Source organism: Drosophila rhopaloa, unplaced genomic scaffold (assembly GCF_018152115.1).
Source record: "Drosophila rhopaloa isolate 14029-0021.01 unplaced genomic scaffold, ASM1815211v1 contig_115, whole genome shotgun sequence".
NCBI classification, from domain to species: domain Eukaryota; kingdom Metazoa; phylum Arthropoda; class Insecta; order Diptera; family Drosophilidae; genus Drosophila; species Drosophila rhopaloa.
This window is the reverse complement of record NW_025334990.1, coordinates 16,587,667-16,611,518: the sequence shown is the minus strand read 5'-3', so window position 1 is coordinate 16,611,518 and position 23,852 is coordinate 16,587,667. Positions and strand designations below refer to the sequence as shown.

The following is a 23,852-nucleotide window of genomic DNA, read 5'->3' as shown; positions in this document are numbered from 1 at the left end:
ACAACAAAATTGAACTGAGGAAAATACAGACAAAAGGTAAATAAGCTACCTGCGGGCACGCCAGGAGACTCCTCAAGGATCACCGAACACCACGCGCCTCATGGAAGCCGCCGAGGAGCGCCCCCTCTGCCCTGCGCACCCACGAGCAGCAGAAGAAGCCGCCGAATCCGCCGACCAGGAGGATCTGGATCTGGATCTGCACAGTGACCGGGAACGGGAACGCCCCCTGGGGCTGTGGGAGGGCGTCACGTCGCTGAGCAGTCGCAAGCGCCAGCTGAGCCGCTTCCACCCGTACCACGGTTCCAACATTCAGCTGGGAGACGACGCCACCGTGGCCTACCGCAGAGCAAGCTTCGCCGATGCCCTGACCTTCTCGGAACGCCCTCTGGCCCCCGGCGACATCTTCCTGGTGGAGATCGAGAAGATAGAGCGCGGTTGGTCGGGTCACATGCGCCTGGGCCTCACCGAACTGGCGCCCAATGTGATCCGCACCAGCAGCGAGGGACTGCCCCACTTCGCACTGCCCGACCTGGCCAACCTGGGCAACAGCTGGATCTACCCGATCTCAAAGTTCGAGATGAACCAGCGCCAGGAGGCGAACGACATCATCGAGCCGGAGACAGACGACGAGCCACACAGTACGTACTGCCTGATGCACTATGGGAGTGTTTATTCTGTATAGTACATATCTTTCTGCTAGGAAACCTTCTGGGCGACGCCACGCACGTGAGGACGCCTCGCGGGCTGCTACCAAAGAGACTTCTGCGCCCGGCGATGGGCAACGGAAACGACTCGGACATCCTGCTCACGGACAGGGGCTCCCGCATCGGCATCATCTATGTGCCCACGGTGCACAGCGCATCGAAGGGCGAGCTGCACTTCATCATCAACGGGGTGGACCGTGGCCCCGTCTCGCGTGACATTCCGCTCAACAGAGCGCCCCTGTTCGTAGTCATCGACGTGTACGGCACCACGAAGCAGATCAGAATCATCCAGTTGGAGGGTAGTAAGTATAAACGCATGTAGGTGACCTTCTGCACCTTACTTAATCCCCTCTTCCTGCAGTCTTGTCCCTGCAGAGCGCCTGCCGCAACGTCATCCTGGAAAACTTCGCAGAGGACGCGATCACCGAGCTGCCGCTGCCAGAAAGCATCAAAAGATTCCTGCTGCGCCGCGACTAGAGCCCTCGGACCATGAGCTCTATGCAATAGGGCCCAGTGTGTGTGAATGAGAGATGCGTGTGTGAGGGTGTGTGCATAAGCCTGGGTCGTGATAGTCTGTTTACCCATATATATTTTATACGCCTGCAGCAACCTGCCCGTTCATTGACCCCCGACTCCCGGCGGGATTGGGCGATCCCCGCTAGAAGGCGCTTATATATTTGTACTTTCTGTAGATATATTTTGTACTTTGGTTCGAGTTACCAGTTCAATACACAGCTCACCCTAGACGATACTATGTTGTGAAACATAATCCTCGCCAGTGTTTGAGTAAGTGTAGTTCATAGAGCGACAAATGGAGATCTCCTGGCCGCCCTGCCTTTAAGCGTTTCGGTCCCGGTCCCCAAGGCGATTTCCGTTTCCATTACCTCCTAAGTATATTGTTGCTAAATGTAAGTTAAGTCCACGTAATAAAGGATCGATCAAAGTACTTCGAACTATAGACGTTTATTAAAACTGGATATGCATATAGAGTGTGTGGATACAGAATAAAAGCGGGAGATATCTGGCGCCTATTTGCCACGGTTCTCCGCCAACTTGGCCTTGAAGATGGCCTTCAGCTCGTCGGCTCCATCCCCGTTCACCTCCTGGTAGTAGGGCAGCTCCGCCAGACGCTTCAGCCAGGCGTGCACCTTTGGGAACTTGAACTCATCTATGAGGGCAACATCGTTGACCGATGTTACAGTGGCCACTGCGCAGAAGTCTGCGATGGTCAGTTCGCTGCCGCAAAGGTACGGCTCCTCCTTGAGGAAGCCCTCCAGGATCTCCCAGCACTTCTGGATGTAGGCGATCTTGTCGATGGAGCAGTCCGTGGATCCGTTGTACAGGATCGGTTCATAGAGAAAGCGGAGGCGGGCGAACAGGTGGCCAGAGTCCAGGTGGAGCCGGGCATCCACGTTGGCGCGTTGCACCAGGTCCTTGGGGTAGAGTTGCTGCTGCTCCTGGCCGTACTTCTCCACCAGGTAGGCGCAGATGGCGTGAGAGTCGATGATCGTGTCCTCGCCATCGATCAGCGTGGGGATCGTGTGCTGGGGGTTCAGCTTGAGGAATTCCGGCGTCAGATGCTCACCCTTCAGCAGGTTAATTGGCCTGGGTTCGCGTGGAACGGAGACACTTGTTAATTGAGTTAAGTGGCACGGTGTGGGAACCTACCGTAGTTCAAGGTCGAGCCCGATCGCCTTGGCCGTGAGCAGGACGGCGCGGGATGGGGGGCTCAGTGTGGCGTAATACAGAGCTGGCTTCGACATGGTGGACTCACTGGATCTGGGGGGATATCTCGACATTAGTTCATTATATAAGTTCTTATCATTTCTTAAATTATAAGTTGTTTTTCGAATCCACAGTTCTTAAAAACTCATATAAAATAATCATTTTAAGAGTAGAGAACTCCTCATCAGATAATGGTTTATATTTATCTATTTCCCTCGTAATCGTTTTTAAATACAAATAATATTTCGTAGATATTAGATATTTGAACATTAAAAGAGGCTTTCGATCGACGAATTATTAAGTCTTATTCATTATTTCCCTAATATTTGTATAATGGTGATCATTTTTAGAGTGTAAAACTATAAACTATAAATTATAGTTTTTATCTATGTTATTCACACTTAAAACTGCACAGATATGGAAAATGTATTGTTTGGCTATCTACAGCTTTGGAAAATACTTTTAAAAGTGTTTCGAGTAGAAAAGTCTTATAAGTGATTAATGTTTCCTATCGTTACTTTTTCCACATTCAATAATAAAAAACTGTCGTTAAAATACAAATAAAAACCTTATCTCTGAAACTGTATTATTATTTTCTGCGCGTGGCGTTTTTTACAATATTAAGACATCATTAAAATAAAAGCTTTGATAGTATAATATTTCAAATGAGTTGGGAACAGTTCGTATAATACGTACATATATGTAGAAGTGTATCTTTAGAATGCATTACTCTATAGCTACATACATATATTTGTAAAAGTTATTATTTATTTTTAAAAGGCATGAAAGTAATGACTACATTCGAGGAGTCATAATCGTTAAAAAATGGGGTTTAATCCCCAAGCTCCGTAAGCCGTAATACGTTGTCACGAAGTATTACAGTATTATGGGAGTTATGAGAGAGTAGTCCAGCACACTCCATCTAATGACTTTTGGAGCAACCCTCGCAGTGGGCAGTGTGTCAACAAGCCATCTGATCTGATACCAGAGCTATGCTAACCGCACTCACACCAATACCGACTACCGACTACTCACTACCCATACCACCTTTGAATCCGTGTCGCACCCGCAGCAATATCAGATAACCCCCGGATCTATAGCATGATAACTGGTGACTTATCAGAGCACTTAGCACGACAACCACACAACGAAGGAAATTTACTGGGGCTATCGCCCCCTCCCAGCACTCCCCGTTCACCACTCTTTTTTAGCTACTGGGAAATTAAGTTTAAAAAATAAATGTAATTAGCAACACGCACACACACATGAAGATCGCGCCCCCACTGTACAATCGCCGGCAAATTGTTTTTATAGTGCAAAGCAGCAATTTGTGCGCGTGTGTGTGGGTTTGTTTTTATGGGGGGGCTGATTTTGCGCATTGGTTTACACACACTCGCAACTCACACTTTTCTGTGGACACTAATATATATACTAGAATATATAAAACTGGCGAACGAACGTCTCCTCTGAAGTCCAAACGCGATCTGAATCGCGAACGAGAAACTATATAGGGGCTCCACTAGCTCTGCCGTTAGCTCTGCTGAGAACCCATTTGCAATGGTGTGGGTGAGATTGAGAGTGGAGCCCTCTCTTGGCGCCCTCACTCTCTCTCTCTTTTTGTATCTCTCTCATGCTCTCTATTCCATATTATTTCATAGGTTTATTCATAGGGTTTTGGTACAGGTTAAATAGTAATATGTTTAAGCTCTACGAGTATGTGATTAAGCGAAATTATATATAATTCTACATAGCATGTAGCTTGTAATACCGGCTGCGGCTCCGTTGGAATTCTCTATTCGCCGGGATCCTTGAGCACGAGGAGTACGGGGCAAAACCATGGGAAGCTTTGTGAATATAGTCCAGCCCCCATGATGTCTTGATCGAATCGGAAACGAAGCACTTACACTAAAGATCGGATCGAGTGCAACGAATAGAGAGAACATTGCATGTGTCATTGAAGATTGGAGATTTCACATGGATCATCAATCACATTCATCTGTTTGCACCACCCACTACTAAGTTCGTCTAATCTAGTTGTCCAGCACGCTGCGCTTAAGCGCCTCCTCCAGATCCGCGTCGAAGCTCTCCGGCTTTGAGTAGTCCGCCTCAAACTTGTCCTTGGTCGGCGGCTTCTTGCCGGGATCCATCTTGGCCACCTGCCCGTTCTGCTTCTCCTTGCTCTTTGCCTCAAAGGAGGTGCTCCCAAAGTCGCTGGAGAAGTTGTGTGCCTCGAACTGAGCGAAGTTGTGGCCCGTCTTAAAGTCGTCTTCGAAGTTGTCGTTAAAGGCGTCGAAGGCCTTGGCAATGGCCTTTTGTTCGTTGGGCTTGACCACCACGCCAGTGGTCACTGTTGAGTTTTGCCCCACACTGAAGTTGTCGTTAAATGCATCGAAGAAGGAATCGTTGAGTTTTGTGTTGCTAGTGGTTAAGGTCGTCGTTGCAGATCCTGCGGTGGTGGCTATTGTGGCTGCGAAGTCGTCGAAATCAGCGAATGCGTCCAGCGCTGCCTGGGACTTCAGGGGATTCGGCGTGGAGTTGGAGTGGTGCGAAGTGGTCGAGTGGTGCGATGGCGCCGGACTCGAGTTTAGGTTGAAGGCGTCGAACTGCTGGAGCAGATCGTGATTCAGGGGCGTGACAGCCTTGGGTTTGGTGTTATTGTTGTTCAAGACGTTGCTCAGAGTTTTGGCCGCTCCTCCCATCTCATCTGGGGGATTAGAAATAGAGTTAAATGTGATCAACCAGGTTGTATATCTTTTGCTTACCCTCCGAACTGAAGTCCTCGGCAAAGTTATTTTTCTTCTTCTCATCAGCTCCCTTGGTTTCTACCTCCTCCTCATCGTCTGCAAAGGGATCCTTGATGCTGAAGGGATCCTCGTAGCGGTAGTCCTTGAAGGGATCGTCCTTGAAGTCGGTGGGTCCAGTGATGGGGCCTGGAGTCGGAGCCTTCTGGCTGACAGCCGCTCCTCCAAAGGCATCGAACACACTGGCTCCCGCTTTCGGCGCCAGTCCCAATCCCGATCCCGTCGTGCTCTGATTCTGCAGCGGTGTATTGGAACGCGACAAATGCTGGTTATTCGAGCTGGGGGCGGTGGTGATGGTGGTGGTGCTACTAGGGGGAACTCCTCCCGCTCCCGCTCCCGCTCCCGCTAACAATCCCGCTGGTGATGCTGATACAGATGCTAATACCGGGGATGGGGCTGCTGGTGTGGATGACGATGTCGGGAGCAGGGGGTGCAGGGTGATGGTGGGTGTGGGATTGGCCGTGGGATTGGGCGTGCTGGCCGCCTGGCTGCGGATCTGGCCGGGATTGTCGAACAGCGAGAAGCTGTCCAGCAACGACGAACCACTCGAGATCGTCGCTGGAATTGGGGGCGGCAGCGGGAGTGGGGGCAGGGAAAGGGGCGTGGCCGTGGGCGTGGGGGTGCTTGGAATGTTGTGGAGCTGTGTGTGGGTGCATCGGGTCGTGAGGTGGGGAGATAAAAGTGAAATGAAACAAAATTAAATTAAAACGAAATCAAATTAAGCGGAATCAAAAAGATAACACAACAAAGGGGGAACCGAAATCAAACAAGGTCAACGAAAGCGTTCAAGCAGCCACTCGGGATTATGTGGTTTGTGTAGGATCATAACCAGAAACCTGAGAGGTCAGAAGGATTCAGGTTTTCTTAACCAAAATAACTTCGACGGACGTACGTTGAATGATGTCGAACATAGATATCTTTTTATTAATAATGCAAAACGTTGTGTCTGTTACATGTTTGTATCGGTTAGGTTGGGGCTTCTCTAAAAGTTCTCTCTATAATTATGTATTTATGCACGGAATATGTATTCTCGGTAAATCAATGCACGGAAGCTTGTTAGTTTCGGTGTGGGTGTTCGTACATGTGTGGCTATAATAATCAAGGTCTGACAAATATATATATAAGTACTTTGATATAGTTGAGTGGGGACCAGCTCCCCTCTCAAGCGCGATTTGTTTGCTGGCTAGACTGGGGAACACTACACGGCTCTACAAGCTGACTGGAAATGGGTTTTTTTTTTCGGTAAATAGTAGTGGGCAGTCCGATTCCGGCGTCCGATTGCCCTCGCTCGCCACGTAAAATTCGAACTTTTGCGGCAGTTACATCGATATCTGAATGCTGGTGAGGCTTGTGTGTAAAATGCTTTAATATAGAGTATGGCTGTATAATTGCTTTAAACTTTAGTATTCGCATATGCAGAAACAACAAACAACTTGCATTAAATTCCTTACAGAGTTCTCTCTTCACAAAAAACTAACCGGGATTATACACTGTCCTTCAAACGATTCGAGGGGAATGGAACCCATAATAGTAATAATAGTAGGTTAATACAATACAATACTGCACAACATTGGGAACCGAACGATTGGAACGAACTCTAGGGTTTCCTTTCGTCTGCTGTTTGCCTTTGCCTTTGCTTTGGTTTTCGTTTTTGTGACTACATTTATAACACGACGATACGTAACGCTTGAAATTGGTTTGAGTTTTGGTTGAGTTTCGATTGAATTGATTTAGTACATTTAGCTAATTAGGCATGAACGATAATGCTGCGTCCTCTAGATATTATACCATGCACCGTGACTGATATATGTACGTTAATATGCGGCTGCGAATAGCTTTGTACGCTCAAATTGATTTGTTTCGTTATGCTGCTAGAGGAGGCCATTCATTAACTGAGTATGTGTGTTAGTACTGGTATATATCGTATATAGAATGGGTTATCTTAAGATGTTCACTGAAAATAGAGAATTGCAGAGATGAGAGACCAAACGGTTAGTTTCATACGGGCAGCACCAAGACAAAAGCTACGGGGATGTGTGACATTGGGCGGTGAGGTGATCTGGGGGTGAGGGATTTATCCGGCAGTACCTACTACTAAAGGCAAACCAAAACAGCTACAAATCAAAAATCATAAGTAATCAAGTTCTACTTTTTCAAAGCGGTGCATCAACGTGGTTTATTTCTACAAAACTTAGGAAATGTTAGTGATAATAAACGAAAGAACCAAGGATTAGAGCTGTTATACAACATACTGAAGGGTGCGTGTGCGGGTGCGGGGCGCATGCATTACCACCGATCCCAGCGGACACTGAACTGTGGGGTACCAACCTTATTGTCAAAGTCGTCGAAGTCGGCGAATCCTCCTCCGCCGCTGCCGCCGCCTCCAAAACCACTCGTGGGCTGTGATAGATGTTCAGTCATTATATAGATTATATAGAAAAGCAACTCCAAGTGGACCTACCTGGGCTGCTCGTGGAGGAGCTGGTCGTGGGGGCGGCACCTTGGACTTCTTTGGCGGCAATGCTGGACTAGGAGACTCCGGTCTGGGTGGCGGACCCGACTTCTGCGCGTTGGGACTGAGCACCTGACCCTGGCCAGTGGGTGCGTGCAGGGCGGCAAATGGATCGCTGCCAAAATCGTCTTTTCCGGGCTGTAAAGGTTTAGGGTACCAATGAGTTTCGAATTTGAAAGACTACTACACAATCTTACCTCTGGAGTGATGGCGCTGCTTTTGTTGGCCGCAAAGGCATCCGAGCCGAAGGGATCCCGCTGGGTCTGACCAAATGCTGAGCCCGCTCCGCTCTGGCCAAAGGCATCAAAGCCACTATCGAAGCCCGAGCTCATGTTGAAGCTATCGTCGAAGCCGGTGGTAATCGCCGGCTTGCTGGCCTGCTGACCGGAGAAGGGATCACTGCCAAACCCGTTGGTGGCCTGATTGGCGGCCCCACTGTTGTTCTCCTCGAAGGGATCGTCCTTGGCCATTTGCACCTCCTTGGTCAGGGTCTTGCGCGCCTCATCAAAGTCCGGCTCGATCTTCAGTTGGTATTCGGAGACGAGCTCGGCGTTCTGGCTCTCCATGGCGGCCCGACAGATGAGCAGGGCGTCCGTCATCTGGCGCTGCGTCTCCAACAGCTGGGTGACCATCGAGCGGACCTTTAAAAGGGATTTATTATTTGTTGGCTATCAAAGAAAGTCTCGCTACCGAACTTACCGAGCTTATCTGCAGTTGGGTGGCCTGCAGATGGTTGGTCAGCTTCGAGAGCTCGCGGTTGTTGTCGTCGTACTCCTTCTGCAGCGACGTCTCCTCGTCCTTGAGCTTCTGCAGCTCCGAGCGCTTGGCGTTCAGCTCACCCTCCTGCTCGTTAATGGTCTCCTCCTGCATGTGGCACTGGTCGCGAATCTTGGTCACCTGCAAGTAAGCGGTAAACGAGTTTAATCAAGGTGCCATTCGATCCAAGGACTTTGCACAACACTTAGGCCAAAACATAAAAGACATGAACGAGTACGGAACACAAAGCAAATATATACAGAAATCATGAGAAACTGAAACAAACCTGATCGTTGGTGCGCGATATGTCAAGACTTACGTTGGCCAGCACGGCCGTATTGTGGCTAACCTTATGTGATCGTAATTGTAAGTGTAAGTGCATTCACCAGTTTAGTATGGGTTTAGCCAATTGTTAACAGAGTGTCGAGGGAACATGATAAAGAAAGGAAATCAAAGTTGGAATTTAAATTTAAAATAAAAAGTAAGCCCAGGGGCAAGCAAAAGGAAGCGTGGCGCAGGAGCCAAAAGCACCCGGAGTATCATGCAAATAACTACTTGAGCCTGCAGGTCGTCCAGTCGTTTCTGGGCCTCTCCTCGCTGGTTCTCCAGCTGCTTCAACGTGGCGGTGAGAGTGTCCAATTCGCTCTGTGGGTGTAGCTTTCAATTAGAATGTCCATCGATTCTAAATATTCAACCAAACCCACCTGCAGACTGCGCACTTCGCCGTTCTTGATGCGTACATCAGCCTCTTTCTGGGCAATTTCCGTCTCCAGGACACGGCGCTCGCGGGCCAACTCCTCGATCTCCTTGGAGATCATCTCCAGCTCCGGGTTCGAATAGGTGGGCTTCACCTCCTGCGGCTGCAGGTCCACTCCAGACACAGTGGCTCGCATCGAGGGCGGCACCATGTTGGCGTTTAGCACATGCGGCGGATCCACGCCGCGCTGCTTTCGTTCCACGAACCACATGGCCAGGGCGAACTGCTCCACAGTAAGCTTTCCGGATTGATTGGTGTCACAGAGAGCCCTGAAATGCAAGTGGGGTTACTAAAGATATCCCTAATCCCCAAACGGCAATGCCTCACCAGATGTCCGCCAGGCTGCGCTGCGGAATACCCGACTTGATGAAGATGTCCTTTACCTCCAGGCCGGAGACCAGGCCGTCCTTGTCCAGATCCGACTGCCGGAAGATGTCCTCGAAGCGCTTCAGTTCCGCCGGAGTGACCACCCAATCGGCGTTCGCCGTAACCGAGGGCGGAGCGCCGATGGGTATCAGCGGATCCGTCTGGATCAGCGGCTGGGAGCTAACTGCGCCCACCGGCGGAATGCGCGTCATGGGCGGCACTGCCACCGGCAGCGGCGGAATGGCCGCCGGCGGGGCTATGTCCTTTGGGAAGTTGGCCACGAAGCCGCCATCCCCGAATCCCTCGCCGCTGGGAGCACGCGGCATGGCAGCGGCCACCGGCGGTGGGGGCATTGCGGGTTTGGGTGGTGGCCCTGCACCTCCGGGCTTCCGCAGCTCGGGCGGCAGAACGCTGGGAATGGTGCGCTTCTGCAGTGTCTGGTAGACCAGGTGCATGGCCACCACGAACTCGTGTTTGTCCAGATTGCCGTCCTTGTCCTGGTCGGCCAAGTCCCAGATTGTGCCCAGAATGCCCATGGGCAGTTTAGAGTCCATCAGCACGCCTTTGACCTTGTTGCCCGGCAGCATGCCGTTGTAGGGGCTCAGCGACTCGAAGAGCTGCTCGTACTTGAGCCGATCGATCACCCCGATGGACCAGTCCCCGTTGGCCACTCCGCCGCTGGACACGGGCACCGTCTGGATGCGTGACGGCATCGTTTTTGGTAGTTCACCCTGGCAAGTCGCTGTGATTAGTAACTTGTTGTAGCCATTTCGGGCGCGATTACTCACCACCTTCGGCGGATTGGCAGTGTCCAGGTAGATGTTGTTCATGTTGGCCACCTGGCCCGCCTGCGACAGCGACACCAGTTTCAGGGCCACGAAGAAGCCCGGCTTGTCCAGGAAGCCCTTGCCGTTCGGGTCGGACAGGTCCCAGATCCTGCTCAGCACCACGTCGCTGAGTCCCGACTTCTTCAGAAACTTGGCCGCCGTCATGGCCTCGATTCCCCCGGTGGCTTTCGGGTCAATCTGCAAAAATCAATAGGGGGTGGGTGTGGGCTGTTTTATAGTTTGTGGGCGGTTACCCTTGGCCTGGAGGCGTGGCGGGCGAGGAGCTTACCTGTTTGTAGTAGGCCTCGTAGACGCCTATGTGCTTGCCGCACACCTTCGCAAAGTCCACATTCATTCTGAGGGATTGGAATCCACCACTCGACTCTGAATCCGACTAGCAGTGCGAAAACGCGTAAGCCTGTTATCACAAAATCGATTTTTCTCCCCACTGGCGGGGCGGATGTGCCCTGGTTTTCGGGCTCTTGGATCAGCAATTTGGCGGAATTCCGCGCTGCCTCGCACCTGCGACGACGCTTGCGAGAGCCTTTTACAGGCGAGCTGGGCGCATTGTGACCCCGAATTTAGCTACTCTCGAATTTTAAAACGCCTAAAATTGCTTTTTGTGCACGGGTTCTAGTGGTGGAACAAAAAGCTATGTTTGTTCAATACTATCGATGGCTCCAGTGCGTGCCTGTGGAATACGGTCCTCCTGAACGCTGAAGAGGCGTTATACAACACTGAATAAACAGTCAATAGGGATAAAAATTGAAACTTCCAATTCGAATGGTTTTTTAATAAGGTAGAGGAATTTCACTCCGAGCATAATCATAAAACTAGACTTAGAGCAAGCGGATGCGACAGTTGGGGGCGCCGCACTGGCAGTACAGCACCTTGCCGGGCACCACGCCCACCTCGTAGTTGTAGTTCCAGGTCAACTCGGTGCCGGAGCGGATGTGCGAGGCGGAGAAGAAGGCCACCCAAGGGAACCGCAGGTCGTGGGTGTCCACGAAAACGTTCTGCACGAACAGATTGGGGTTGCACGAGTGCTGCAGTGGAGGGAGAGCATCAACAGGTAGTTAAATCAAAGCAATCATTAGGGAAACCGCCACCAAAACACAACTCACGTTGAAGTAGCGTCCTAGGTTGCCCGTGGTCTTGGCATCCATGATGTAGGGCGCCTCATCCTTGCCGAAAAGCCGCCGCACCGAGTTCTCGCGCACCGTCTCATCCAGATCCGCGTTTGGGTTGAAGTTGATCACCACCCGCTCCTGTGAGTCCAGCTCGCTGCTTTGGGTGGAGTTGCTCCTGGAGGTGCGCTTGCTCTTCCGCTGGTAGTGGTAGTTCGGCCGGAAGTCGTCGTCGTCTTCGGCATCGGGTCCCCCATTGTCCTCCTCCGGATCCGGCTCCGAGTGGTCCACCTCGGACTCGTAGCCCTCCTTCAGCTGCTCGGCCACCTCAATGTAGTCCAAATCCGCGAAGTACTCATCGCCCGCGTCCTGTCCGCCTTCGTTGGCCATCGTCTCTGTGAGCAGGTGGCCGGCGTAGATGCAGATGAAGGCGCCCTTGGGGATGTCGTTCACGCAGCGCAGGCCCCATCCCCGATTCGAGGTCTTGAACACCTGCAGCTTCATCTCCAGCGAGAACTGAACCACCCGGTTGAGGCAGTTCTTGCGACACTTGCAGCGCGAGTTGCACTCGTAGATGCCGGTGGGCACGTGTTCGTGGAGCCGCTTGTACTGGTAGCCGATCTCCTCGATGGGCTTCTTAGGATTGCAGTACCTTACACCCGCCACGGTGAGTTGCCAGCAGGCGCATTTGGACTTGTCCTGAATGGGAAAAAGGAAATATTGTAATAGAAACTAGGGCCAGAAACAATTTCGATCTCACCGAGCAGTCATCCTCGCAATCGCAGCACACGAGAAACTCGTCGTCCAGATTCAGATGAACCCCCTCGGTGGGAATGCGCTGCTTGGCGTAGGTGCATGGCGGCGGTAGTGTGTTGTCGTAGTAGTTAACTAGCGGAATGGCCATCTTCTCCTGCCCCTTGGATATATCCGTATCCTTCACGATCGAGGGGTCGATGGAGTACTCAGCCAGACATTTCAGATCCGGCGTAAAGTCAAAGTTATCCACGTTCAGCACGTTCTCGGTTGCACGCAGATAGATGTGAACTTCGGCCAGGTTCCTCAAGCTCCTGCCACAGGGTCCTTTGTACACCACGCACTTCTTGGTCTTCTGGCGCATTATAAGTCGCTCCCAGCCGGACAGCAATGGCTTGGCCAGCGGACTGTAGCTGTCCAGCCGGTGCACTATCTTGAACAGGCAGTTGGGATTGCACTCATGGCTCTTGTACATCTTGGGTGGCAGGTTCCGCTTGGCCGTGAAGTAAACCACGTGGCCCTTCGGCCTGTTCTCGTCGTCCACGTAGATAGTGGAGTTGTTGAGGTGGCGCACGGCACTAGCGTTGTTACTGGCGCTGGTGCTGGCGCTTCCGGCATTGCCTCGACCGCCGGAAGCGGTAGCTGGCGAGGATGCGGGTGCTGCCGATGCCACATTCTGCCCGGAGGAGCTGCTCTTTCGGGCGATGGCCCGCATCTGCTGGTTGACCTGGCTGCTGGACTCCATCTCCTTGGTGTAGCGGATGAAGGGCTCCGTGCGCTGGAAAGATGCATTATATTATAGAAGGTAAACCTCGAGGATACAATACTCACCCTCGGGACACGCATCTGCTGCGCACTGGCACTGTTCATGGTGTTCTGGGTCTCCTTGAAGACCGGACCCAGGCGCAGGGAACCCCTGTAGATCCACTCCGTGTGGTTTTTGTCCCCTTCAAACTGCATCAGCACCAAACTGCAGTCGATGTCGATGACGCGGGCGAACAGCCAGGTGCCGTTCGACTCGGTGTTCATGCTCTGTCCGCGGGTGCACTGCACCATGGGCCGATCCACAGAGTACTTCTCCACGTACTTCTGAATAAAGTCGCGCGATCCGGCGTGCACGTCCTCCCAGACTTTCTCGGAGGCCTGGCAAACGAGGCGGACATCCCGATGCGGCACGTATTGTGTATAGCCATCGTCGTAGAATATCAGGTACCGGTAGCGGTTGGCCTGCTTCAGTGGCTCAGCGATGATGCCCGGATAGAAGGCGCTCTGCACCACGCCCTTCTCCTTGCCCCGCGACAAGGTGGTTCCGTCGAAGTAAGCGATAACGCGAGTGCCTGTAGTATATAGTGTTTTTAGCTGCTAGAAGGATATTCCAAGTGATATGGTCACTAACCAATTGTCAGGCGCACTGACGGAGGCTCAAAGTAGGCAATGTGCTTGGCCGTCACCGTCTTGATCATCTGATAGGGCACGTTGAGGTACCTAATCTTGAAGCTCTTCATTGTGTTGCCGTTGATGGCGGTGCTCTCGGTGAACTCGATCACTTTGATGGACACCCAGCTGGCGATGGCCTTGTTCTTCACTGCGTAATAGGTCTCGCCCAATTGGATTGGTGGTCGCACAATTTCGCCAGCAGGCGGGACATGTTGCTGCATTAAATAGTGTTATTAAAACAGGATAAGACTGTAACCTCCGTTGACTCACCACATAGTCACTAACGCTGGCTTCGATTTCCAGGGCGGGCAGATGTTTGTGCACCACCGGACAGGAATTGTACAGGGCGCAGTGCATCTTGTCCGCAGTGCTCTGAACCTTTTCGAATTCAGCATCTGCCAGGGCAAACTGGCGCTCTAAGCGTTCCGCCTTGGCCTGCAGGATAGTCTTTGACCAGGAGAGCTGGTTCTTAAACTCCACTCTATTCAGCACACTCTTGATGGCATCTTCGAGCTCGTCTTCAATCAGTTGCAGCTGGTCTTTTGTAAAGTCTGAGTGTTCTGTGGGCAATACATTTAAGTGAATTATGGAAATATTATTTTGGCAGCCTCACCTGGCGGTTTCTCCTCCTCATCCTCATCGCTGCTGTCCAGAGCCACAAAGTCTGCGTGGTCCTGGTGGAAATCCTTCAGCAGTAGCGGCTGCTTTGCTACAAGATGTCCGGCATAATCCTAAAAAGCAAGAGTTCTTAATTATGCGTTCATCAGAGATCAGGGAAAAACTTAACCTCATACAAATCCATGGCGGTGTCGTGGCATCCCATGCAGATAAACTGCTGCTTGGACGTCTTTCGGGCCACCTTGTAGAAGTTCAATGTGGCCAGGGTGGTCAGCACGTACTGCTTGTGAAGCCGTTTGCAGTTGCAGTTGATGCAGTCCTTGCCGTAGAAGATATCTCCATCCGAAGGAAGTTCTCCTAGCTTCTCATCTTCTGCTTCATTTGGAGTAGTGCCCTGCTCTAGCTCCACCTCTAGCACGTTATCCTTTTTCTCTGCACTGGGTTGTGGTTCGGTTTCCATGGGATTACTGCTTTGTTCTGCAGGCTCTTTAGGCTTATCCTCACTAACAATTTCTACGGGCTTATCTATCGTAGGTTTTAACGGTTCCTCCTGCTCTACATCCATGACTGGTGGCTCTGTTTCCTCTTTATGCTCATCTGGTTCCTGCTGATCCTTATGAACGCTTTGCTTCTTCTGTTCTTCCTTCTCCTTGATTTCCACATCTTTTTCGGGAGAGCTTTCAGAGGTCGGACTGCTGATGAGTTCGATGCTGCTGTCTGCCAGTTCCTCTGCCTCCTTCGACTCCCCTTCCACATTCCCATCAACATTATCTGACTTTGCCTGTTCCTCCGTCGTGTCGTAGGAGGAGGGGGACTTTACAGGACCAGGACTTTCGATGAGCTCCACACTGCTGTCCGAATCCACCTCTAATGGAGGCTTATCCGCGGCTTCATCTGCACCTTCTGGACCTGCTTCGGGCACTGGGCTACTGGAAATATCGATACTCTCCTTGCCATCAATCTTAAGCTCCTCCTCCGCTTTTTTGCCCTCATCCTTGTGCTGCTTCTCCGCTACTTTAGTCTCCTCTTCGGTCTCTTCACTGGATTCATCGGTTGCCTTCACGGCGCAACTGGGAGCTGGATCTTCGAGAGTCAGGTCCTGCATCTCCACATCCTCGTCTGTTTTTTCTTCCTTTTCCTCCGGAACAGTCGAACATACAATATTTTTTTCCGTGACCGCCGGCGACCCGGCTTCCTTTTCCACCTCCGCAGGTGTTTCCTGGGCCTCCTCCACTGGGGTTTCAGTGCTTTCGGCACAGTCCATGGCTAGCGATTCCGTGGCCATGTTTTCAAACCATTAATTAGTTAATTAAACATGAATTTAAATAAATTAAGCCAAGTGAAAATGCAATTGTTTGGTATTGTATACAATTTGCGAATAATTTTACAACACTAGAATTCGCTTGCGGCAAAAAGAAGGAGAGTGGCTATTCACAGAGAAGCAAGTAGTCCCCCAGAAATAACGGAAACTCAAAAAATACGTTGCTGCAATGAATATCAATTTTATTTCGGGCTAAGGGAATCGGCTAATAGATTAGGCCTCGACGACCTTTGGGTGGTAGCCGGTTTCGTCAGCGGTGTACACAACCTTGACGGTCTTGCCGTTGGGGGCCACGTACTCGTACTCGCCGGAAACCACCCAGTTGTCGTGCTCCTTCAGAGCTCCAGACTGGACAGCGCGAATGTGGTTGGAGAGCTCGTAGTTGTAGTTGAAGTCCAGCACGTTCACCTCCGAGTCGCTCTTTAGGACATCAGCCTCCTCGTTGGCAAAAGCCACGGCCAAAAGGCAAGCGAGAACAATCTAAAGAAGATCAGCTAAAATATGTTCTCATTTATTTTGATACCACTACCTACCACGAACTTCATGTTTGGTTAAAAGGATGTGTGTGCTGATAGATTGCAAAACAAATCTGACTAACAACAGACAAATACTGCGCTTTTATAGCTCTCTCTTGACATTTTACCGGCCGGAATGACCAATCGTATAAATTTCCTTCATAACTGGCTCCAAGCGGACGTTTATCTTAATTAAACAAAAGACATTGATGCAGTCATTCTGCAGGCATTAATTATCCCCCCACTCGGAGTATCATATTCGTTGGACTTATCTATCGTAATCTGTGCGGAATATTCCCGTTTGGCCGGCCGTTCATCAATTGTCAGCGGTGCACGATCAAGTTTAGCCTGATAAGCGCCGCATAACGCAAATTAATTGCTATTTATTCGTTGTTATCGCCGTATTAGCATAATTTTGAGATAACTCCACTATCTGTCCGCTTTGGCTCCCGCAGATGCAACCGGTTTTGGCCAAGCACCGAAAATATTGCATGATCATCAGGATGACCCTGGAATTTGAATTTCAGGGCGGGCAGTTGAACAGTGCTGGAAATGATCTCAAACTTTGGCTTCTTTCTGCTTTTTAGCACTGTTTGCCATTCGCAGGGAAATCACACGTGCTGGTGTAATTCAAGAATCTTCCCAAGGATTAGTCCCAGAAATCGGAAAATGGCCAGCGATTCTGGCAGCGACTATGAGGTTGAGTCCTTTATCAATCCCAAGCGGGTGCGACGGACTGTGAATGACGACAGCGCCGACCTGCTGGGCAACTTCGACGACCAGAAACGGAAGGAGATCTTCGAGGGCACGTACGTGGACAAGGAGGACGGCAGGAATCCCAGTGACCCGGAGGACAGCAACAGCGAGAACGAAGCTCGGTCAGATGGAGAGGCTCCCGGGGAAGGAAGTGGTGCCTCCGGATCCGAGGAGGAGGACGAGGAAGTGGCTGAAAATGGCGAAATAACCAGTAACCAGTTGAGTTCCCTGCTGCGCGGAGCTTCTAAGACTAACAGACACGTTGTGTATGTGACGAACCTGAACTTCGAGACCACAAAAGACGACCTGGAGCTGCACTTCTCCGCAGCGGGCACAGTAAAGTCCATCCGCATCCCCAAGAAGAGGCGCGGCGGCTTCGCCTTCGTAGAGATGACCGACCTGCAAAGTTTCCAGAAGGCCTTCCAGCTGCACAACACGGAGCTGCAGGGTCGCCACATTAAGGTGCAAATATCGGAGGCGGGCAAGAAGAAGTCGGCCAACAAGAAGAACATTATCAAGCAGAAAAACAGGAAGCTCGCCGAGATGCGAAACGAGCATAAGACCTTCACTAAGAGCGGTAAGTTCTACGACAAGGACTTAAAAAAGGAGAAAGCCAAGGAGATGCTCGCGCGAAAGAGGTGGCGTAAGAAGCCCGCGCCCAGGCCCACATAAATAGTTTAAGATCTTACAGTGTAAGCCAACCTATGATTATTTAACACAAATTAAAAGTACAATTACTGGATAACAAGGTTTTTTTCGGCTACTGCCAGCGTACGATGTAGAAGTTGCGTTTGCCCACGCGCAGCAGAGATACTCCGTTCCGCAGGATGTGGATTCCCGTGGTGAGCACCTCGGCGATGTTCTGCACTCGTTTCTGATTCACGTAAAACCCACCTGCGTTTATAATGCGTACGGCATCGGCTGAGAGGCATATACAATTTAGTTAATACTTAGTCACGGTTAAGATGTTAAGGTTACTCACTCTCGGTGGGAAAGCACTTGGCCTTCATCGCCAACTGCAGGATTGACATGCCCGGCTCGGTCAACATGTCCACCATAGTGGCTCCCTGGAAGGTCTGCTGGATCTCAGCGAGGTTCAGCTCCGCCAATCCTTCCACATTGCCCTTGTACAAAGCATTGGTGACCCGCTCAGCCTGCTTAAGTCCATTTTCTGCAATAATAAAGTGGATAAAATACAAACACAAGGAATCAGGGTTCGGGTAATACCTCCATGGACCAACAGCGTCACGTCCTCGGCCAGTAGTGTCTGCGCCTTACGCTTCTCCGGCTCCCTCGCGTGCTCCTTCATTAACTGTTCCACCTGCGGCAGCGGTATGAAGGTGAACAGCTTCAGGAGCTTCTCCACCTCGGAGTCTGGCATGCGCAGGAAGAACTGGTAGAGGGCGAAGGGCGAGGTCTTGTTTCCATCCAGCCAGACTGCATTGCCCGCGGATTTGCCGAACTTGTCACCTTCCTCCGTGGTCACTAGCGGAAGGGTGAGTCCGAAGACTTCCCGCTTCCGCTCTACGCGACTGATGAGTTCGTGACCCGTCATCAGGTTGCCCGTCTGATCGGAGCCTCCCATCTGGAAGCAGCAGTTGTGACGCCGAAGCAGGTGCAGCCAGTCGTAGGCCTGGAAGATCTGGTAGGTGAACTCGGTGAAGCTCATGCCGTCCTCCGATTCCAGGCGCGACTGCACCGAAGATCTGGAGAGCATGGATCCCATGCGAAAGTGGCGACCCATGTTGGCCACAAAGTCAATGAGCTGTAGGTCGGCGTACCAGTCGGCATTGTTGACGATTCTGTGGAGGAGGAGGATTATTATTGGATTTTTACAGCCTGTGATAAGCTAAAAACTCACGTTAGTGGAGCCAGAGGTGATTTGTGTTTATTCGTGTCCCACAGGCACTTCTCATGGTTTTCGAACACCTGTCTCAGCTGCTGCTCGATGGCCCTCAAATTGGTCTCGATCACCGACTCACCCAGTTGATTGCGCTCCGTCCGGCGCCCACTGGGATCCCCGATGAGACCAGTTGCGCCTCCAACCAAGGCAATTGGCCTGTGCCCGGCTCTTTGGCAGTGAATCAGGCCCATAATCACGAGGAGATTACCCACATGCAGGCTGTCGGCGGTGGGATCGAATCCTGCATAGATGCTCTGCTGACCAGTGATGAAGAGCTGTTTTATCTTGGGACTGCGGGTGGAACGGTTTTAATAGATAAAATGGGATTATTTTGGAATTGGATGTGACCCAACTTACGCCGCTGTGTCCGGGAAAATGCCTTGAAAGAAGCCCCGATCCGTGAGCTCCAGGAGGTTCTTCTGCGCCAGGTAACGACGGCCTTGCCGGTATCCATCCTGGAGCGGCTTCAGCAAACTCCAGCGCAGCGGCAACATTATGCAAAGCTCCACAAAAATTCAAATAGTCCCAGCAAAACTTTTTGAGGTTGGAGCTATCAGCTGTTAAACGCGTGTCGTTGCGAATGGGAAATCTAGATTGTTTGGGACTGCACTCAGCTGATCATTAGATTATCACTGTGAATGGCAAATCCGAAGCATAAACAAAGGGTACTCTTTGGAACCAATAATCTACAACTTAATTTAGCATGACGACGGCCCAATCCTAATCAAATCCGGAGATAATGCTGCTGAAGATACGCCACGCCCTGCTGGAAGTCACCAGTCCGCCGGCCACGAAACAGTCGGCGATCATTATAAACAACGAAGTGATCATCAGTTCAGGGAGCATTCTGCAACCGCACTTGGTTTTCGATGGGGACAAAGGCTCGGAGAACAAAGAAATCATTGCCAGGCTGCAGCGGGGACAGCTGCTGAATGTCCAGAATGAAGAGGACGAGGAGGCGCAGCGTATTCGGTTGCTCAACTTCCTGGTCACCTTTGATCCGCAGCAAAGGCGACCCAGGCAGAACCAAAACGCTGCTTCCGGTTCGAGGCAGCCCCACATCCTCTCCCGCTTCACGGCCCATCCGCTGTACGTGTTCTGTGCCGCCGAGGTGTCTCGGAACCTACACCACATCCTGCTGACCGCGGACTCTGAGGATGATGGAGAGGTGCTTCGGTCCAGCTTCGTGGTGCTGGGTCTGCGAACGCCTGATAAGGAGGAGTCCTTCAAGCGCTTCCTGGCGCACATTGGGAATTACTTGCGCCACCTGCAGCCCATGCAGACGCTGGACGACGTGCTGGTCATGTGCTCGCCCTTCGGCCTGGAGAACTTTTACAAGACCATCAGCATCGGCAAGGTGTCCAACGTAATGGGACGCAGTGGCTGCCTGTTCGCCATATCCAACGCTTTGCCACTGGGCTGTGAGGGTTCCGCCGTGTTCAACAACAAACTGTAGGTGGCAGTTATATAACAACGAAATAGATTCTCCAAATATCTGTTCTTTCAGTCGCCTCATTGGCATTGTGATATGTACCTCGTTCCAACGGCAGCAAGAAAACGTCAACCTCACCCTGGCCGCGAACTTTGGCTACCTGTTGCGGAATTTCATGGAGCAACTGGGCATGTCAACATCCACATTCCAGCTCACCCGGGAGCCCTCGAACTTTGCTTGTAAGATTACACTAATCACATTTGATAACCTTAATGATAATTACATATTTACCACCCAGGGGAGCGCACCATAGTGGTTATTGAGTCAGCGGGTCAACAAGGCACTGGCACTTTTATAAGGGTCCACAACAAGCACTTCATACTCACCTGTGCGCATGTGGTGGGGCAGGTAAATATGGGGTTCCATCCATCTAAGCCAATCTTATTGCTGACTTTCAAATAGAGTAACGAGAAGGTCAATTGCCGCGCTGCCGATCGCGAGTTCCAGTCGGAGGTGATATGGTGCAATCCGGACAGCGATCGACCCTTCGACTTGGCGCTGCTTACAGCTCCTCAGGATGTTCCGGAGCGCTGCTGCGTGCGCCTGGCCAGGAGTCCGGCCACTCTTGGCCAGATGGTTTTCAACGCCGGGTTTCCCTACTACGTGAACTTCAGCTACAAGCACGACTTCAACCCGTCGATTTTCCAAGGGAGGATCATCAAATGCGACACTGGAGCCATCATGTCGGATGGCAGCGTGCAGGCGGGTCAAAGTGGAGGGCCCATGTTCGATCAGAACGGCTGCATCCTGGGCGTGTGTGTTTCCAACATTAAGTTGGACGACATTGTGTACCCAAACATCAACACAGCCATTCCAATTTGTGATATACGCAACACGTTGCAACAGTTTGCCCGCACCAACGGTAAGCAATGGGTAATACAATAACAAGGTACTTTAGCTTATCTCTATTCATTGCAGATGTAGCGGTGCTCAGTAATCTAGTGGCCAGCCAAGACGTACGCCGCGTCTGGTCGCTGGAAATGCCGCCCATTCGAAGCAAACTCTGAGGGGATTGGCGAAACTTTGCACTGTTAACGTAACTTTAATTTAATGATTTTTTTTTCATATAATGTGCAATAAATTGGCCGGGTGGCCTCTTTTTTAGCTTAAATAATAAAATGTATTCTACAAAAATAGATTAATATTGTAATTAGTAATCGTGTTTAGTTCTTGTCCAAACAATCGTTGACGTGGCTCTGAAGCACGCTGATCGCGTTGAAGGACTTTGAGCAGATGGGACAGCGCAGAACGGGGTCCGAAGTCCTGGAGGCGGCTCCAGTTGGATCGAGAACCTATTGAGAACGATATAAGTATTTGAATTTGAGGATTGCAGAAGCAACATACTCTTACTGGTCGTTGCTCCTCGCGCAGACTGCTTCGGCTCGAACTCAATGAAGTAGATGGCGAGGAAGAGGCCGACTTGCTGGCCTTGTGGGACTCGGATAAAGCTTCGATTAGCTCCTGGTTTCTCCTCTGCAGCGCCTTCAAATCCATTAGATACTGTTCCTTCTCGCCGGCATTCTTTTCGCGATCTGCCCGCTCCATTTCAAAGTCCCTGCGATATATGTCATTCTGGGTCTGCAAGTGTTCGATCTCTTCCTGTTTCTGGATGTCCCTGGCCTTTAGGTCGTCAATGTCCCGCTGCATTTTTCCCATCAGCTCTTGGGCGCTAGTCAGATTCACCTTCAGGCAGTCAATCTCCTCGAGATAGGTCTTTTCCTGCAAGTCAAACAATAGTTACAGTATAGGAGACTCAAAGCGAGGGCGGACAAAAGTACAAACCATGTCGGTGATCTGCAGATTTTCCGCCACCAGCTTAGAAAGCTGACGCTGCAAGTCCCGCACTTGGCGATCGTGTTCGTCCCGCTGCACATAGTGCAAAGCCTTGTCCGGATCCGGTTCGGTTTTGCCACCGTCTTCAGGTACGAACTCGAATGAGTGCTGTAATATCAAAAAGAGGAAGGCCCCGTCGGCGGTTATTTCATTCATTCGAAACAAGATACTGCGCAGTTCAAAGTGTAGATAGTAAATTGTACATGCAAGCCTGTATCCGGGGCTCTGCACTATCGCTTGGGACAAGGGGCAACCCGGCGACTAACGTACCATCTTGAGCTGCTGCAACTTGTCGATTTCTACCCGCATGTTGTCAATCAGTGACGTTTTTTCGGAAATGCCCATCCGTAGTTCGCTTTGCTCCTTCTGGCTGAAGTCCTGCACCATCTCAATCTGCACGATCTTGGTCTCCAGATCCTCCTTTAGCTTCTGGTTCTCCTCGCGCAGTTTCTCGACCTGCTCTTGGCACTCCTGGAGCAGCTTCTTGTGCTCCTGCTCCCTGTCGGCGCTTTCCTGGCGCCACTGCTGCGTCAACTTGTGGTAATTTAGCATGGTGTGGTTCACCTTGTCAAGTGTGTCTGCGGGTTATGGTGGATTAGCTCAGGTTATTTTTAGTTCAAATTATTTTTACTCACTCTTCAGGTTAACATATTCGGTCATCATGTTCTGCAGCTTGACCACATCCTCCGCGGAAGCCTGCAGCGAGCAGAGGCTTGGAAATTGCGAGTAAACACTGTTCTGTAGGGGTGGAATTCAAGGTTTGGGGTTAGAGGCTAGCAGGGAGTAAGCAGACTCCCACCTTCAACACATCGGATTGCACTTCGCCCATTATGAAGCTGGCCGCCAGGGACTGGTGCTGAGATGATCCTGAATCCAGCGATTTGGGCTGCTGCTGCTGCGAGGAAGTCATGCTGTTGGGAGCACTTTCCACTGGTGGCTGCTGAGTGCTAGTCGAGGCAACCGGGTTCTGCTGAGTGCTGGTCGTGGCAATCGGTTCCTTCGACTCCATTGCGTCGTCCAATCCGTCGAAGGCCAAGGAACCACCATCCGGTAGGAGCGAAGAGTACGGCGAGCTGCCCAGAATGACGAAAGACTCTTCTTCGGACATAGCGGCCTCGTTGTCGCGGTAGCACTGAGTTGCTTTAATCATCGTCGACGGTCAGCGGTCAGATTTTACCTGGGAATCCCCTTTTTCTAAAACCCTAATGCGGCCCGACAAATCGATAAATTCCGCAGTGCCAAAATAAAAAGCGACAGATGCTTTTCGGATCGAGAGTGTATATCTGAAAACACACACACAAACAAAAATGTGAGTGTAAGGATTATAGTATATGAGCAATAATTCAATGAATCATTTGCAATTCGGGATTCACCCAGCTGTGTTTCATGATAAACTCATGCAATACGTTTAACTGGAAAGTTGTACCCTCCTTATCAGTCTTTACTTTAACAGTTTTCTAATTCCGGGAAAGTTCCAATCGTCCGTGAAACAGTTATTTTTGCGTCGTATTTACCTTTTACTGTTCTAGTTGCTATTGAACAGCTGATGCCAGTGTGACCAGATGTGGATGGGCAAGACTTTGCAAATAAGCCAAATAATCGTTTTCGTTATCGATTTTTAGCGGGCTCGCCTATCAAAATTCAAACCT

General features: G+C 50.9%; 9 protein-coding genes across 16 annotated transcripts; 3 read left to right on the top strand and 6 right to left on the bottom strand.

The window, feature by feature from the left end:
• Positions 1–85: 85 nt before the first annotated feature.
• LOC108041073 (neuralized-like protein 2) lies at positions 86–1,650 on the top strand. Its single transcript, XM_017118853.2, has 3 exons — positions 86–638; positions 701–1,006; positions 1,066–1,650. The coding sequence occupies exons 1-3, from the start codon at positions 101–103 to the stop codon at positions 1,179–1,181; spliced, it is 960 nt and encodes a 319-aa protein (XP_016974342.1). The 5' UTR covers positions 86–100; the 3' UTR covers positions 1,182–1,650.
• Positions 1,649–3,936, bottom strand: LOC108041075 (glutathione S-transferase 1). The gene is made up of 3 exons (XM_017118857.1): positions 3,834–3,936; positions 2,373–2,483; positions 1,649–2,309 (listed from the first exon to the last, which is right to left on the bottom strand). The coding sequence occupies exons 2-3, from the start codon at positions 2,465–2,467 to the stop codon at positions 1,733–1,735; spliced, it is 672 nt and encodes a 223-aa protein (XP_016974346.1). The 5' UTR covers positions 2,468–2,483; positions 3,834–3,936; the 3' UTR covers positions 1,649–1,732.
• A 133-nt stretch (positions 3,937–4,069) lies between these two features.
• On the bottom strand, positions 4,070–11,109 carry LOC108041070 (epidermal growth factor receptor substrate 15-like 1). 5 transcript variants are annotated; one of them, XM_017118844.1, is made up of 12 exons: positions 10,738–11,109; positions 10,410–10,646; positions 9,583–10,352; positions 9,203–9,524; positions 9,054–9,143; positions 8,785–8,847; positions 8,442–8,639; positions 7,940–8,383; positions 7,692–7,880; positions 7,559–7,630; positions 5,192–5,870; positions 4,070–5,133 (listed from the first exon to the last, which is right to left on the bottom strand). In XM_017118844.1, exons 1-12 carry the CDS (start codon positions 10,801–10,803, stop codon positions 4,460–4,462), a joined length of 3,804 nt encoding a protein of 1,267 aa, XP_016974333.1. In that variant the 5' UTR covers positions 10,804–11,109; the 3' UTR covers positions 4,070–4,459. The 5 variants fall into 5 exon arrangements, with proteins under 5 accessions (XP_016974333.1, XP_016974336.1, XP_016974334.1 ...); XM_017118847.1 differs by having other exon boundaries at positions 5,192–5,465; XM_017118845.1 differs by lacking the exon at positions 8,785–8,847.
• A 98-nt stretch (positions 11,110–11,207) lies between these two features.
• On the bottom strand, positions 11,208–15,754 carry LOC108041081 (histone-lysine N-methyltransferase eggless). Its single transcript, XM_017118865.2, has 8 exons — positions 14,553–15,754; positions 14,379–14,496; positions 14,036–14,325; positions 13,725–13,980; positions 13,160–13,665; positions 12,336–13,106; positions 11,573–12,274; positions 11,208–11,494 (listed from the first exon to the last, which is right to left on the bottom strand). The coding sequence occupies exons 1-8, from the start codon at positions 15,666–15,668 to the stop codon at positions 11,288–11,290; spliced, it is 3,966 nt and encodes a 1,321-aa protein (XP_016974354.1). The 5' UTR covers positions 15,669–15,754; the 3' UTR covers positions 11,208–11,287.
• Positions 15,755–15,880: 126 nt separating this feature from the next.
• Positions 15,881–16,282, bottom strand: LOC108041059 (larval cuticle protein 9). Its single transcript, XM_017118830.1, has 2 exons — positions 16,238–16,282; positions 15,881–16,184 (listed from the first exon to the last, which is right to left on the bottom strand). The coding sequence occupies exons 1-2, from the start codon at positions 16,247–16,249 to the stop codon at positions 15,918–15,920; spliced, it is 279 nt and encodes a 92-aa protein (XP_016974319.1). The 5' UTR covers positions 16,250–16,282; the 3' UTR covers positions 15,881–15,917.
• A 542-nt stretch (positions 16,283–16,824) lies between these two features.
• LOC108041080 (uncharacterized RNA-binding protein C365.04c) lies at positions 16,825–17,720 on the top strand. The gene has a single exon (XM_017118864.1). The coding sequence runs from the start codon at positions 16,889–16,891 to the stop codon at positions 17,645–17,647; it is 759 nt and encodes a 252-aa protein (XP_016974353.1). The 5' UTR covers positions 16,825–16,888; the 3' UTR covers positions 17,648–17,720.
• On the bottom strand, positions 17,661–19,466 carry LOC108041078 (tyrosine--tRNA ligase, mitochondrial). Its single transcript, XM_017118863.2, has 5 exons — positions 19,236–19,466; positions 18,837–19,169; positions 18,203–18,777; positions 17,958–18,146; positions 17,661–17,896 (listed from the first exon to the last, which is right to left on the bottom strand). Exons 1-5 carry the CDS (start codon positions 19,370–19,372, stop codon positions 17,736–17,738), a joined length of 1,395 nt encoding a protein of 464 aa, XP_016974352.1. The 5' UTR covers positions 19,373–19,466; the 3' UTR covers positions 17,661–17,735.
• Positions 19,467–19,513: 47 nt separating this feature from the next.
• On the top strand, positions 19,514–21,527 carry LOC108041076. The gene is made up of 5 exons (XM_017118858.1): positions 19,514–20,330; positions 20,386–20,549; positions 20,609–20,718; positions 20,773–21,232; positions 21,289–21,527. Exons 1-5 carry the CDS (start codon positions 19,618–19,620, stop codon positions 21,375–21,377), a joined length of 1,536 nt encoding a protein of 511 aa, XP_016974347.1. The 5' UTR covers positions 19,514–19,617; the 3' UTR covers positions 21,378–21,527.
• On the bottom strand, positions 21,383–23,796 carry LOC108041077 (NF-kappa-B essential modulator). Of its 4 annotated transcripts, none has more exons than XM_017118860.2 (7): positions 23,718–23,796; positions 23,003–23,486; positions 22,839–22,941; positions 22,474–22,781; positions 22,153–22,311; positions 21,715–22,089; positions 21,383–21,662 (listed from the first exon to the last, which is right to left on the bottom strand). In XM_017118860.2, the coding sequence occupies exons 2-7, from the start codon at positions 23,351–23,353 to the stop codon at positions 21,534–21,536; spliced, it is 1,425 nt and encodes a 474-aa protein (XP_016974349.1). In that variant the 5' UTR covers positions 23,354–23,486; positions 23,718–23,796; the 3' UTR covers positions 21,383–21,533. The 4 variants fall into 4 exon arrangements, with proteins under 4 accessions (XP_016974349.1, XP_016974348.1, XP_016974351.1 ...); XM_017118859.2 differs by having other exon boundaries at positions 23,649–23,732; XM_017118862.2 differs by having other exon boundaries at positions 21,721–22,089; positions 23,649–23,732.
• Between the last annotated feature and the right edge of the window lie 56 nt (positions 23,797–23,852).

Bases quoted from the DNA above. Each gene is read 5' to 3' on its own strand.
- LOC108041075 (XM_017118857.1), bottom strand. From the start codon at position 2,467: ATGTCGAAGCCAGCTCTGTATTACGCCACACTGAGCCCCCCATCCCGC. The intron at 2,310-2,372 runs GTAGGTTCCCAC...ACGCGAACCCAG, and splicing joins GGGCTCGACCTTGAACTACG to GCCAATTAACCTGCTGAAGG.
- LOC108041070 (XM_017118844.1), bottom strand. From the start codon at position 10,803: ATGAATGTGGACTTTGCGAAGGTGTGCGGCAAGCACATAGGCGTCTAC. The intron at 10,353-10,409 runs GTGAGTAATCGC...GCGACTTGCCAG, and splicing joins CTGCCAATCCGCCGAAGGTG to GGTGAACTACCAAAAACGAT. The intron at 9,144-9,202 runs GTGGGTTTGGTT...CTACACCCACAG, and splicing joins GCGAAGTGCGCAGTCTGCAG to AGCGAATTGGACACTCTCAC.
- LOC108041073 (XM_017118853.2), top strand. From the start codon at position 101: ATGGAAGCCGCCGAGGAGCGCCCCCTCTGCCCTGCGCACCCACGAGCA. The intron at 639-700 runs GTACGTACTGCC...TCTTTCTGCTAG, and splicing joins GACAGACGACGAGCCACACA to GAAACCTTCTGGGCGACGCC. The intron at 1,007-1,065 runs GTAAGTATAAAC...CTCTTCCTGCAG, and splicing joins AATCATCCAGTTGGAGGGTA to TCTTGTCCCTGCAGAGCGCC.
- LOC108041078 (XM_017118863.2), bottom strand. From the start codon at position 19,372: ATGTTGCCGCTGCGCTGGAGTTTGCTGAAGCCGCTCCAGGATGGATAC. The intron at 18,147-18,202 runs GTATTACCCGAA...TTATTATTGCAG, and splicing joins GACGCTGTTGGTCCATGGAG to AAAATGGACTTAAGCAGGCT. The intron at 17,897-17,957 runs GTGAGTAACCTT...TATGCCTCTCAG, and splicing joins CAAGTGCTTTCCCACCGAGA to CCGATGCCGTACGCATTATA.
- LOC108041076 (XM_017118858.1), top strand. From the start codon at position 19,618: ATGCTGCTGAAGATACGCCACGCCCTGCTGGAAGTCACCAGTCCGCCG. The intron at 20,331-20,385 runs GTAGGTGGCAGT...CTGTTCTTTCAG, and splicing joins GCCGTGTTCAACAACAAACT to TCGCCTCATTGGCATTGTGA. The intron at 20,550-20,608 runs GTAAGATTACAC...TTTACCACCCAG, and splicing joins GGAGCCCTCGAACTTTGCTT to GGGAGCGCACCATAGTGGTT.
- LOC108041080 (XM_017118864.1), top strand. From the start codon at position 16,889: ATGGCCAGCGATTCTGGCAGCGACTATGAGGTTGAGTCCTTTATCAAT.
- LOC108041081 (XM_017118865.2), bottom strand. From the start codon at position 15,668: ATGGCCACGGAATCGCTAGCCATGGACTGTGCCGAAAGCACTGAAACC. The intron at 14,497-14,552 runs GTTAAGTTTTTC...CTTGCTTTTTAG, and splicing joins CCGCCATGGATTTGTATGAG to GATTATGCCGGACATCTTGT. The intron at 13,981-14,035 runs GTGAGTCAACGG...TATTTAATGCAG, and splicing joins CCAGCGTTAGTGACTATGTG to CAACATGTCCCGCCTGCTGG.
- LOC108041077 (XM_017118860.2), bottom strand. From the start codon at position 23,353: ATGATTAAAGCAACTCAGTGCTACCGCGACAACGAGGCCGCTATGTCC. The intron at 22,312-22,473 runs GTACGTTAGTCG...TTGATATTACAG, and splicing joins AGTTGCAGCAGCTCAAGATG to CACTCATTCGAGTTCGTACC. The intron at 21,663-21,714 runs GTATGTTGCTTC...CGTTCTCAATAG, and splicing joins AGGAGCAACGACCAGTAAGA to GTTCTCGATCCAACTGGAGC.